The sequence below is a fragment of the Trichechus manatus genome, unplaced genomic scaffold, assembly GCF_000243295.1.
Source record: "Trichechus manatus latirostris isolate Lorelei unplaced genomic scaffold, TriManLat1.0 scaffold00126, whole genome shotgun sequence".
Classification (NCBI taxonomy): domain Eukaryota; kingdom Metazoa; phylum Chordata; class Mammalia; order Sirenia; family Trichechidae; genus Trichechus; species Trichechus manatus.
Window position 1 is genome coordinate 4,906,913 of NW_004444062.1, and position 14,916 is coordinate 4,921,828.

Below are 14,916 nucleotides of genomic sequence, written 5' to 3' on the forward strand. Positions count from 1 at the left end.
TCTTCACCAAAAAAAAAAAGGTTGAGAAGTTAGAGGGTTAATATGTTGTGGGGTTGTTAACCAATGTCATAAAACAACATGTGTACTACTGTTTCATGAGAAACTATCTGTTCTGTAAGCCTTCACCTGAAGTACAATAAAAAAAAAAAAAAAAAAATTCAAGTTCTCTCCCTACATACACACCATAATCTTTCAACTACCTACAGGGCAATAATCAGAAGTAGCAATACTGCTGGCTTAAAGGAGCAAAAAAGGGAAACCACTGGAACGTCTTAGTCTGGGAGCTTTGTTTGTTTTTAAAGTGGAGGGAGTATTATCCTGGCTGCTGAGAACAGCCTGAGTGAGGCAAAAAGTCAGAAGCAGGACCAGGGCGATACTACTGGAGCTGCTGATAAGATTTTGGAAGTTTCATCAACAGGATTTGCAGACAGGATTTGTACCAGAGAAAGAATAGACAAGGATCATGACAAGGTTTTTGCCCGAGCAATTCCAAGGATGGAGTTGCCAATAACTTAGATGGGGAAGACTATCTAAAGAAGAAGTAGGTTTTGGGTTACAGGAATATCAGTTCAACTTTTAACATGTTTAAGTTTGAGATGCCTATTACATATTCTGGATTGACACAGGACCAGATAACACTTCGTTCTGTTATACATAAGGTCACTATTGGTCAGGGCCGACTCAACAGCACCTAACGTTAACAGATTACATATTCAAGTAAAGATGTTAAGCAGTCAGCAGGATATGTGACCCTGGAGTTCAGGAAAGATAAATTTGTGAGTTGACAGTATATAAGTGATTAAGCCATGAAATCAGATGAGCTTACCAAGGAAGTGAGTACAGATGGAAAGAAGGAGAGGTCCAAGATTTATCCCTGAGGCATTCTAATGTGCAAAGTTCCAGAAGGTGAGGAGGAATTAGTTAAGGAGACTGGGAGTAGGAATAGGAAGGGGTGGAGAACAGAAGATTGATGTTCCGGAGGCACGTGAAAAAAGCACAACTTCTCTAATACTGCAAATATTCACTAGTATCACTGAATGACAGAGCTATAAGGGGCCTTGAAGATAATTTTACAGATAAAAATACTGTTGTCCCTTGGTATCCATGGGGAATTGGTTCCAGCACCTGTCCCACAAATATACCAAAATCCATGGATACTCAAGTTTCATATAAAATGGTGCAGTATTTGCATATAACCTACACAGATCTTCCTGTATAGTTTAAAATAGTTGCTAATGCTTACACTCAATGTTTTCTCAATCTTTGCAAGCTCAAATGAGTACTGGAGAGGATCTGTGAAATGGCAGGAGGCTACAGCAGGGTATGCCTACACATTTCATTCGTGTGGTTTAAATGTAGTGCTCGATGCATGGCAAATTCAAATTTTGCTTTTTGGACCTTTTCTTCCCCCAAATATTTTTGATCCATGATTGGATGAATCTGTGGATGTGGGTGGGACCTGCGGACGCAGGCACTACAGATGCAGGACCCGTGGACAGGGAGGGCCAACTGAATTGAGGCCTAGAAGTTCAACAAATTGCTGAAAGTCACAAAGCAAAAGAGTAACAGAGAAGATAGGTCTATTCCACACTGTTCAACGTATAACAGTATGGAACATAAACCAAGAGACTAGATCCCAAGAGATGATCTACTGAGGGAAAAGATTTACTCACATATGGTATTAGAATGGAAAAACAAAACAAAACCAGCAACTTTGTAGTCTGTTTATTCAGTTACTGAATAATCAAATCACTCATACATGGTATGTTGTCATTCCTGTTCTGCCTTAATCAGGTTTCATTCGTTTTCTTTCTTAATGAATCAAACACAACTTAAAAACAATACTCAGAAGATTAGGCAGCCAAGTTGAGCACATTCAACAGGATCTTGGCACCATGAATTCTCATCTAATGTTTCTCTACTTTTCTTTTTCCTTCCCTTGGAAAACAGTAAAATCAAAGGAAAACAGGTCACAATGTACAACCACTCAATTTTTTCTAATTTTGTTTATTGTTTCCTTCTACTCAAATGGCTTTTTATACTTCTTGTCTTAGTATTTCCATCTATATATCATGTGTTAAATGATTTTAACACCACTTAATGTTTAACATAGTATCTTCTGCCTATAACACCACCACATTCATCATTATTAGAATACACAAGGTTCTATTCTAAGAGAATTACATAAAAGAACTCATTCAATCAGCTCAATAGCCATTATGAGGTAGGTATTACTGATCTCATTTTACAGATGAGAAAACTAAGGCATATAGACATTAGGTAACTTGTTCAAGACCACATAGCCTAGTAAATGGTAGAACCAGGAATCAGAGCATTTAGTTTCAGAATAGGAACTCTTGAAACACTGTGCTGTTAAGATCAAACAAAAAATAAAAAAAAAAAACAAGCGAAAGCACTATAAAATGCTATTGAAATGAAGACATTATTTACAATAGTACTCCTTGTAATCTGAGAACTTTAACTTTGTTCAATTAACACAACTTCTAATGTTTTTGTTGTCTACATTCCATATAAGTCAGAGCTGAATTCATTGCTTCTATACTTACTTTTTTAGTCTTTCACAAATATCTTTCTGAGATAGCAAAGATCAAATTTACCAAATAACAAATGAAAACCAAGACTTCAAAATGTAAAGCTAGCATTTCTGATATCACCTAACAAGTCTTTCTTTAAATATAGATGATCTCAGTTACAACATATTTTCAGTCACATACTTAAGAATAGTTTTTAAATTATTGCCAAAACATAAGTATAATAAAATGCTTATGTTCTGAGGTAATCCCACATTTAATACTCTAAATACAGTCTTGGTATTCATATGAGGGAGAAGAGAAGGTGAATTTAAAATCTCTTACCATTGATCTTTCAGAATATCCAAACAAATAGCCCCCGTGACGGAACTAATATTAGGATGCCATATTTTGGTGATAAACCGGACCTAAAATATAAAGCACATTTGAGTTTTTAAGTAATAAACAAAATACATAGTTTAAATAGAACTTAAAAAAAAAAAACGAACAGAAATCCTCATACAAAAAAAAAGTTATCCATACTTATATGACAGCATTTTGCCTAAGTGAAGGGAAAGGTGTAGAAGATAAGCATGCAGTAAGCTGAATGTTGTCACTGACATTCTTTTTAAACCTTTAAACAAACTCAACAATTACTAGGTGCTTACAATTTACCTAGCATAATGCTAGATGCCATAAGAAACACAACGTAGTACATTTTTAAAAAAAGATAGCAAATGGCACCTTTCCTAGTGTAACTTAAGAGTGTAAAATAGGTCTGAAGAAAAAAGTAAGCAAAATCAATGCCTGGAGGCACAAGTAATAAGAGGGTATAAGATTGTAGCAATTTTTTCCTCAAAAAAAATTTTAAATAACTCAACAAATATTTGAAGGTCTATTATATCTCAGATACTGAAGAGACACTGAGGCTTAGAGTTTTAAAAACTTCCAACCAGTTGCCATCAAGTTGATTCTGACTCATGGTGACTCATGATGAACTTCATGCATGGGGTTTTCAGTGGTTGATTTTTGGAAGTAGATTGTGAGGTGCCTGTGAGTGGACTTGCCATCAGCAGCCAAGTGTATTAACTGTTTGTACCACCCAGGGACTCCTTAAAAAACTTATGGAAGATCAAACAGCTAGTTAGCAATAAAACAAAATGCAAACCCATACAATCTGATTCCAGATGAGTCTTTAATCACTTCACTATTTGCCTCTGCATCAAAGAATAAGAAACCAATAAAGTGAAAACGCTAACTTTCTCAGACCACCCCGTGAAATGCAATCTAATTTATCAGCTCTTACTCATGTGCTTTTGGAGGACTATAATACTAATACTAATATTACTATTATATCTGACACAGCTGACAATGACTGAGTTCAAATTCATTAATTTAACACTTAATAGATTAATTATTATGTGTCAAGCAATGTTCTAAGTACTTCACAAAAATTCTTCAATATGTGCTCTAAATGTAAGTAAGCTGTTTATGGAAAGAAGCTAAGTAGAGAGCTTCCACTTTTCTCCTTTCCTTGTGATTTCTTGATTGGTCTACACTACCTGTTCTCTACTTCCTATGGCCTACTCACTCTAGCTCATATGCCATCTGAAAAAGCACTTAAAGTCACCAATGACTTCAAAATACCTAGAACTTATGGATTTTCACTCCTTCATTCATGGCTGCATTTGATCCTTTTTCTTCTTAAAATAACATTATTGCTTTCAAAATACCCATTTCTCTCTATCCACAGAGCTGCCAACAGAGTTAAGGCGACTACCATTCTTGACCTAGGTTACTGCAGTCTCTTGACTTTACTGCCTTCAATCTTGCTCCCTCCAATCCACTCTCCACACTGAAACTAAAGTGAACCTTTTAAAATATATCTGATTTGTGTCAGTGCTCTGCTTAAGGCCTTTTGAATACTTATTCTGTAAAGTCCACCCGGCCCTAGCCTCTCTCTCAAACCTCACCTCCACCCCATATTGCGCACTCCTGCTCAACGAGTTACAGTGAATATTTTTGCTTCTGGGCCTTCATACATGTTTGTTCTCTCAGTAACACACCTCCATGCTCTCTTCCCCTGGCTAGACCCTACATATTCTTCAAGGTGCAACTTCCATATCACTTCCTGACCTGTTCCCCACAGCACCCTGCACTTTCCTATGTCAAAGTACTAACCACACTTCTATAATCATTTCCTTATCTCTCTAGTCTTACCTGAAAGGGACTGTATCTTGTTTATTAGAATATCCCCAGTATCTAAAAGTGTCTGACACTGAATGAATGTGCAATTAACAGTACGACCAACAACAAATCTGTTTATTATAAAGCTAGTACCTCTCTCAAATGTAGTACAGGTTAAGACATGCACAGAAAGACAGCTTACATTCAATGAACATTTCTCCATAGCAGATATAAGCACAATATTCACATCTTAATATTTACCATTGAGTTCAAAGCATAAAGAAACAAAATAACTATATACCATAATTTCAAAAGCTCAAGGAATTCACAGCACTTTGTGACTGTAAAACAAAAACTGGTTCAATACTTTCAAGAAGATTGGAAAACAGACTTTTAAATCACCACTGAAGATAAATCACCACTGAAGATGGAAGAAGATTTATGGACTAGGTAGGGAAGCGATCTGAGGATATGTGAACTGTGTCTTGCTTTTAAAAAAGGATCTTCAACACATGATTCTCTGTAGACTAAACATGAAAACAAATATACATATACAGTACCAAGGAAATACAAGGACCATGGAAATCATGAAACAGATTCTTACTTTGTACTCACAAACTCCAGTTAGGAATATTTTTGAATTTGTAAATGACCCACATAAAGAAATTAACTTTCAAGAGAATGCTCCATAAAGGAGAATGAAGAAACCCAGACTCCAGGAAACAATCAGTACAAAGGACTAATGGACCACAGAACTACAGCCTACACCAACCTGAGACCAGAAGTAGTAGATGGTGCTGGGCAACCACTACCTACCACTCTGACCAGGATCACAATAGAAAGTCCCAGTTAGGGAGAAGGAAGGGGTATAGAACAAAATTCAAATTTATAATAAAGATCAGATTTACTGGTCAGAGAGAGACAGGAGGAACCTCTGAGACTATGGACCCTAGACACCCTTCTAACTTGGAAATTGAAGCCAATTCCGGAGATCACTTTTCAGCCAAATAGACAAGCCCATAAATAAACAACAACACACATGACGAAAGTGCTCCTTACAGCAATCATCTACATGAGACCAAAAGGACAACATATGCCCAAAAGCAAAGAGAAGAAGGCAGGAAGGGGCAGGAAAACCGAATGAATGGAAATGGGGAATTCAGGTTGGTAATGTGGAGAGTGTTGACACATTGAGGGTATTAAAAGCAATGTCACAGAACAATTTGTGTATAAACTATTGAATGGGAAACTTGCTCTGAAAACCTTCCCCTAAACCACAATAAAAAGAAAGAGAAGAAAAAAAGAGAGAGAGAATGTCCCATTATCCATCAGTACAGATGTAAGTAACTGCCTTATAAGCAGTTCTTTTTGTGGTCTACCAGTGCTTATCTCCTACTCCTCTCTTCTTGTTCTTCATCATCAACTACTTTTTTTTTTTTTTGCCCACCACACATCTGTCAATTTCTTAAACTGTGGTGGCTTGCATGTTGCTGTGATGCTCGAAGCTCTGCCACTGGTATTTCAAATACCAGCAGCATCACCCTTGGTGGACAGGTTTCAGTGGAGCTTCCAGACTAAGACAGATTAGGAAGAAGGACCCGGCGGTCTACTTCCAAAAAAAACTGGCCAGTGAACACCTTATGGATAGCAGCAGAACACTGTCTGATATAGTGCTGGAAGATGAGCCCCCCAGGTTGGAAGGCACTCAAAATATGACACAGAAAAGCTGCCTCCTCAAAGTAGAGTTGACATTAATAACATGGATGGAGTAAAGCTTTCAGGACCTTCATTTGCTGATGTGGCACGACTCACAATGAGAAGAAACAGCTGCAAAAATCCATTAATCATCAGAACATGCAATGTATGAAGTATGAATCTAGGAAAATTAGAAGTCATCGAAAATGAAACAGAAGGTATTAGACATCGATATCCCAGGCATGAATGGGCTGAAATGGACTGATACTGGCCATTTTCAGTAAGACAATCATATGGCTACTATGCCAGGAATGACACATTGAAGAGGAGTTGGTGTCACATTCATCATCAAAAAGAACATTTCAAGATCTGTCCTGAAGTACAACGCTGTCAGTGATAGGATAATATCCTTATGCCTATAAGGAAGATGACTTAATATGACTACTACTGAAATTTACACACTGATCACTAATGCCAAAGATGAGGAAATTGAAGATTTTTTACCAACTTCTGCAGTCTGAAATTGATCAATAAAGATGCACTGATAATTACCGGTGATTGGAATGCAAAAGTTGGAAAAAAAAGAGGATCTGTAGTTGGAAAATACGGTCTTGGTGACAGAAATGACGCTGGAGATTACATGATAAACTTTTGCAAGACCTATGACTCGTTCGTTGAAAATATCTTTTTGTGACAACATAAATGGTGACTATACATGTGGATCTCACCAGACTGAAAACACAGTAATCAAATTGACTACAGCTGTGAAAAGAGATGGAGAAGCTCAATGCCATCAGTCAGAACAAGGCCAGGGGCCGACTGTGGAACAGACCATCAACTGCTCATATGCAAGTTCAAACTGAAACTGAAAATTAAAACAAGTCCACAAGAGCCAAAGTACAACCTTTAGTATATCCCTGAATTTAGAGACCATCTCTAGATTTGATGCACTGAAACCTAATGACTGAAGACCAGACAAGTTGTGGGATGACATCAAAGACATCATACATGAAGAAAGCAAAAGGTCATTAAAAAGACAAGAAAGAAAAGACCAAAATGGATGTCAGAAGAGACTCTGAAACTTGCTCTTGAAAATGGAGTAACTAAAGCGAATGGAAGAAATGAAGAAGTAAAAGAGCTAAACAGATGATTTCGAAGGGAGGCATGAGAAGACAAAGTAAAGTTAACATGCGCAAAGAGCTGGAGATAGAAAACCAAAAAGGAAGAACACGTTCGGCATTTCTCAAGCTGAAAGAACTGAAGAAAAATTCAAGCCTCAAGCTGCAATTTTGAAGTATTCTATGGGCAAAATACTGAACGACGCAGGAAGCATCAAAAGAAGATGGAAGGAATACACAGTCACTATACCAAAAAGAACTGGTTGACATTCAGCTATTTCAGAAGGCTGTATTGAAGGAAGAAGTCCCAGCTGCACTGAAGGATCTGGCGAAAAACAAGGCTCCAGGAACTGACGTCAACCAATCGAAATGTTTCAACAAGCGGATACAGCGCTGGAGGTGCTCATTTGTCTATGCCAAGAAATTTGGAAGACAGCTACTTGGCCAACTGACTGGCAGAGATCTGTATTTGTGCCCATTCCAAAGAAAGGTGATCCAACCGCATGCAGAAATCATTGAACAGTATCATTAATATTACACACAAGTAAAACTCTGCTGAAGATAATTCAAAACAGTTGCAGCAGTTGATGAACAGGGAACTGCCAGAAATTCACGCTGGATTCAGAAAAGGATGTGGAATGATGGCTATCACTGCTGATATCAGGTGGATCTTGGCTGAAAGCAGAGAATACCAGAAAGATGTTTACCTGTGTTTTGATTATGCAACGGCATTCAACTGTGTGAATCATAACGAATTATGGATAACACTGCAAAGAATGGGAATTCCAGAACACTTAATTGTGCTCATGAGGAACCTGTACACAGACCAAGAGGTAGTCATTCAGACAGAACAAGGGGATACCGTGTGGTTTAAAATCAGGAAAGGTGTACGTCAGGGTTGTATTCTTTCACCATACCTATTCAATCTCTATGCTGAGCAAACCTTCTGAGAAGCTGGACTATATGAAGAAGAACATGGCATCAGGATTGGAAGACGATGCGTTAACAACCTGCGATATGCAGATGACACAACCTTGCTTGATGAAAGGGAAGGGGATTTGAAGCACTTACTGATGCAGATCAAAGACTATAGCCTTCAGTATGGACTACACTTCAACATAAAGAAAACAAAAATCCTCACAACTAGACCAATAAGCAACACAATAATAAACGGGTAAAAGACTGAAGTTGTCAAGGATTTCATTTTACTTAGATCCACAATCAACACCTATGGAAGCTGCAGTCAAGAAATCAAACGACATATCGCATTGGGCAATCTGCTGCAAAAAACCTCTTTAAATTGTTCAAAAGCAAAGATGTTACTTTGAGGACTAAGGTGCGCCTGACCTAAGCCATGATGTTTTCAATCGCCTTATGTGCATGCGATAGCTGGACAATGAATAAGGAAGACTGAAGAACTGATGCCTTTGAATTATGGTGCTGGTGAAGAATACTGAATATTCCATGGACTGCCAGAAGAATGAACAAATCTGTCTTGGAAGAAGTACAGCCAGAATGCTCTTTAGAAGCAAAGACGGTGAACTTCATCTCACATACTGTGGACGTTATCAGGAAGGACCAGTCCGTGGAGAAGGACGTCAAGCTTGGTAAAGAGAGAGTCAGTGAAAAAGAAGACGACCCTCAACAAGATGGACTGACACAGTGACGGCAAGAATGGGCTCAAACACAGCAACGATTCTAAGGATGGTGCAGGACCATGTAGTGTTTCATTGTGTTGTATGTAAGGTGGCTGTGAGTTGGAACCGACTCAAGGGCACCTAACAACAACAATCTCCTCTTTTAGGCTTTTCACTTGTTTCCCTGCCCTTCTCATGCCTTAATGTCACAAATTAGTACCCACACGTATCCCAGAATTTTGTCCTATTAGTTTATACCCAATTCACATCCATTTATTTCACCACTCATGGTCCTACCGTTCCTGTCTTATATCAACAAAAATGTAGAATCAAAAAGAGTAAAAAACAATACAAGGACATTTATCATGACCACCTTGAGCCATATTTGGAGCCCTGGTGGTACAGTGGTTAAGAGCTATGGCTGCTAACCAAAAGGTTGGCAGTTCGAATCCACCAGCCACTCCTTGGAAACCCTACTGGGCAGTTCTATTCTGTCCTACAGGGTCGTTACACGTCAGAATCGACTCAGCAGGAACGGGTTTTGAGCCATATTAAAACTCTGATTTCAAAACAGGTATGAGATGGTTTATAGTACTAAAACATTTACCAGTAACAAGTCAAGTCTTACTAACACACACAAAACTGATACTAGCGCTATCTGATTAACCTGAGAACACTCAGTAGATTTAGGGAGCACTTAAGGAACAGAAACTAAAATCTTAAACACTATGTACACAGTAGACATTAAATTTACGAGACAGAAATGAAAGAGATTATTCTTAATTACCTATATTGGGACACCATTATCAGCACTCTTATCTCCTCTTACAGGATGCATCCCACACTTTATTCATTCTAACAGACATTTCAGCTCCTATTTTATGGTAGATAATGTGAGCTCATATTTCCATTGGGATCTTCCAGTTTCAAGCTCAGAACTCAAGATCTTATTACAATATTAAACCAAGTTTAACTCACTTATTATATAAAAGAAAATGCTATTTTATTTTAAACATGCATGCACTGATGAGTACTCATTAAAGGTTATTAAAACTGGTGTTTATACTCAATTCCACATATGAAGGTATGTTTATAACATCAAGGAAGAAAAGGAATTTGCACAATTGAATTTTCAGTATATAACTGGACAAATCATTGGGCTAGAGGTTTTAACTAATTTAATGTTTTTTCCACCAATGGAATATATATTACAGTTTACACTAACATTGGTTGTATACATTGACTCTTCTCTCAAATTTTAACTGCTCAGAGAAATAACTAGCTAACTTCAATATTTCAACTTCTTAAGTGCAAAATTAAACGTGAATTTATATTAATCATATGTGAACACATAGTACGGAAAATTACATAAACATTCACTATTCTTTCCATTTTATTTTATATTTACCAATCAGTAAACGCAAACCAATTGTCTTAGTTATCTTGTGCGGCTATAAGAGAAATACCATGAGTGGAGGGATGGCTTTAACAAAGAGAAGTTTATTCTCTCACAGTTTAGGAAGCTAGAAGTCCGAATTCAAAGAGCCAGCTCCAAAGGAAGGCTTTCTCTATCTGTTGGAAGGTTGTCATCAGGCTTCCCTTGGTCTAGGAGCTTCTCAGCACAGGGACCCTGGGTCCAAAGGATGCACGCGCTCCTGGCTCTCCTTGCTTCGTAATGAGATCCCCTTGTCTTTCTGCTCACTTTTTTCTTTTATATCTCAAAAAAGACTGACTCCAGATACAACCTAATCTTGTAGATTAAGTTCCTGCCTCATTAACATAACTGCCTCTAATCCTGCCTCATTAACATCATAGAGGCACATAGGAAAATTACATCAGATGACAAAATGGTGGACAATCACACAATACTGGAAATCACAGCCTAGTCAAGTTGACACACATTTTTGGGGGACACAACTCAATCCATAAAACCAATAAATCGCATTTTATGCAAATAATGCACACCTTCTATGTTTGTTTGCCAACCACACCCTCCCTGTGAGGTATAAGCGGGATGCATACCATATTTAAAATAACAAATCCCAACTACAAGTAGCTGGTTGAAGCCAAAGGGAGACAAATTTGGGCTGACTTGAAACACTTAAAAAATCTCAACGCATGAGATAGTAGCAAAAACGTGTTTGAAATCAAGACAGATATCAGTTCAAAGTTTGACTTTTCAGCTCTTTTGCTTAGAGTCTGGTTTTCTCATTTTATAAAAAGAAAAAATAGAGGAAAGGGAGGTTAATAAAAGGTATTTTACCATCAGACCAGTGAAATGGATGGTGCCTGGCTCCTATAAACATTCTGATCAAGGAGTCTATAGAGGAATCCTGATCAAAAGGAGGAAAATGTAGAACAGAATCCCATACTCTCATGGACTCCAGACTTTCTGGAGACATGACAGCTTGACGAATCCCTGAAAGTACTACCTTGATATAATCTTTAAACCTTAAACCAAATATATCCCCTGAACTCTTTTCAAAACCAAATAATAGTTTAGCTTAACTAGTAAAAAAACATCCACTTTGAGCATTATGCTCTTTTAAGAACTATCTATACAGGATCAAATTGACAACAGCAACTCGAAAGATGAGACAAGAACTTTAGGGGGCAGTGTGTTTATGTTAATGAGGGAGGAACAACTCAGAAGAGGGTGAGAATGGTCACACAACTAGAAGAATGTAATCAATGTCACTGAATTGTACATGTAAAAACTGTTGAATTGGAGTATGTTTGGCTGTGTATATTCTCAACAACAACAAAAAGATATAGATTTTAAGTTTTGCTAAGTGAATTCTGATGTCCAAGTACGTAATACCTTAATAAATGCATCTTGAATAAGTTTTAAAAAAAAGCAGAAGCTATTTCAAGAACTAAATGAAATATGTCAAAGTGCCTAAAACAGAGCCCGGGACTATCCAATCACTCTGGAACTATTATAGACTACAGAGGAAAAGAATTAACAGCTTTATTGAGATAAAATTCACCCATTTAAAGAGTACAACTTCATGGTTTTTAGTATATCCAGAGTTCTGCAATTTAATCATGACAATTTAATTTTAGATCATTTCATCACCACAAAAAGAAACCCCATACCCATCAGCAGTCACTCTCTATTACACACCACCCTCTACTCCCAGTCCTAAGGCAACCACCAATCTATTTTCTGTCTTTATGGATTTGTCTTTTTTGATGTGTCATATAAATGGAATCATACAATATGTGGCCTTTTGCGCCTGGCTTCTTTCATTTAGCATGATGTTTTCAAGGTGAATTTACTACATTTTATTTATTCATCATTTGATGGACATCTGGAGTGTTTCCATTTTTGGCTATTACAAATAGTGCTGGCATGAACATTCATGTACAAATTTCTGTCCAGGCATATGTTTTCATTTCTTCTGCGTAGATAACTGGAAGTGGAAATTCTGGTTCATAAGGTAACTCTATGTTTGCCATTTTGACCATTGTTTTCCATTGTAACTGCATCATTTTACATTCCAATCAGCAGTGTATAAGAGTTTCCATTTACAGAACAAATTCAAGTGTCAATGCGATTATATTTTAAAATGATGTCACAAAGGGATGCCAACAGACCACTTCAGGAAGGGCTTCTTAAAGTTGTAGTCATTGGTTAATATTGGCTAATATTTACCCAGTGCTAACTCTGTGCCAGGTACTGTTTTAACTATTATATCTCATTGAATCTCAGACATCATCAACTATTCAAGAGATCGTTATTTTATGTACCCTAGAGAAAGAAAAAAAACTTCCACCAATCAAATTATGACATGTTATCCATTTTAAGATGCAACCTCATTTCAGAGATGTTAAAAATGTAAAAGAATGTTTCACAGAATTCTTGAAATACTGTGTTTAACATGGATTAACTCCTTCAATCTTCACAATCTTATGAGCTGATTTTACACATGAGGAAACTGAGGTACAGAGAGGTTACATAATTTGTCTAAGATCCCAAAGCCAGTTAAGTGGCAAAAGTAATATTTGAACCATGGTTGATCATTGATCACTCTTGGTAAAGTCATATTCACTGTTTCAGATATTTTGCCCTTTTTCCTTCCTTATCATGATCGAGGAAGTAGAGCACAGTGGTTTAACACACTGGTTACCCGAGCCTTACGGAATCTGGGTTTTATTTAACCTCTAACTCTCAGTTCCCTCATTTATTAAAGATATTATAAAGACTGTTTCAGGAAAAGCATATAAAATTCTATGACAAAACAACTGACAGTAGCTACTATCATTATTTCACAGTAATAATTTTGTGGTTGAAAGCAGTCTCTCTTGAGCTCTTTCTTTTCTTTCTTCCTTCCTCACTTCCATTTTTTAAAAAGAATTTTAGGCCACAAGGTCATCCTTATCTCTAAATGATTTTTAAATCTCCTTTACTTAAATTCATGGAACTCTACAAATAAAGTACCCTCAAGGCTACCTACTCATTCTAAGGATAACACTGCCAACCTAGATAAGACTCCAGAGGATGAGAATTATCTAGAAAATAAAGCCACAGATATAAAATCAGAGCTTAATAGTGGTCATCTCTGGGCGCTAGTAACTGAGTTTTTTCTTCTTTATACTTTACTATATAATTTCCTCAAGTTTCTACAAACACGAAGTACTTTTATAATAGAAAAAAAAAAAATCAACCAAGCTTATCAGAAAACAGATGCACATAAGCAACAGACTAACAAGCATCCAAACGGGTAGGCGATCCAAATTCATTTTGGAACTTCCATTATCATGTCTGTTCTCATATATGAATAACCAATAAGTTGAATGAATCAATTACAGAAGACTTTCTGAGTGACTGCTATCATATGTTCACGCGTCACTGTTAGAAACTATAAAGCACACAAAGGTGTATGTAAGACACGTTCCCTGACCTCAGAAGCATAAAAGCTAATGAAAGATACATTCCCAAAATAATACATGTATTGGTAATGTATTTGTATTGGTACTATATGAATTGTATAAACAATGCTGAGAGAGTAGAGTGAGGTAATTTGAAAGGCACAGGTTAATGGAGAAAGTGTTATTTTACCTAGACTTCAAAAGAAGATTAAAATTTTAAATGATATGGATGGGAGAAGGGACAAAAACTCAAGTGAAAATGATAGAAAAGTGTGGAAGAATAAGTATCATCTATAAATAGCAAATAATCTAGGCTGGAAATTGGGACCTATGTTGCGGGGGGGCCGGGTAGTAAAAGTTAGGGTGATGAAGACTGGAACCAGGTTGTAGGAGTTTTAAATGCCAAGCTATGGAGTTTCGACTTTATTAACAGGGAAAGAAGAGAAGCATGATCAAAACTGCACTTCAGGAAGATCTGTAGAACAGCAGTGTAAAGAGTAAGTAAGAGTAGCAAAGACAGAAGGCAGACGAAATCAGGCAAATGAAGTAATAAAGTTGAATGTCTGAGCTAAAGTGGTGATAGTAGCAGAAGAAGAGATACAAAGGAAGGTGTTCAGTCAGAACAGAAGTTTAGGTTTGGTCCCCCTGATATACATGATCCTAGAGCATTCACTCCCTCTTATAACATTCACTGCTGTTGTAATTGTTCAATTTTTTTTTTTCCTTGCTAGAATCTGAGTTCCATAAAAGACGGGACAGTATCAGTCTTCTTTATTGCTATATTCTGGCACATAGTACTCAAATAATTGTTAAATGATTAAGGAATTCACACTTCCCTAGAAAGCATACATCTTTGAGGCAAGTAAGAACCTT

At 37.0% G+C, this 14,916-nt stretch overlaps 1 protein-coding gene across 4 annotated transcripts in view; it reads right to left on the reverse strand.

Annotated features, from left to right (window-relative positions):
- UBE2K (ubiquitin conjugating enzyme E2 K) overlaps positions 1-14,916 on the reverse strand; it is a 61,823-nt gene that overhangs the window by 12,815 nt on the left and 34,092 nt on the right. For all 4 annotated transcript variants that reach the window (XM_004384661.3, XM_023738935.1, XM_023738936.1 and 1 more), the window contains one exon: positions 2,877-2,959. In XM_004384661.3, the coding sequence (XP_004384718.1) occupies positions 2,877-2,959 (83 nt within the window). The remainder of the gene's footprint in view (positions 1-2,876; positions 2,960-14,916) is intronic.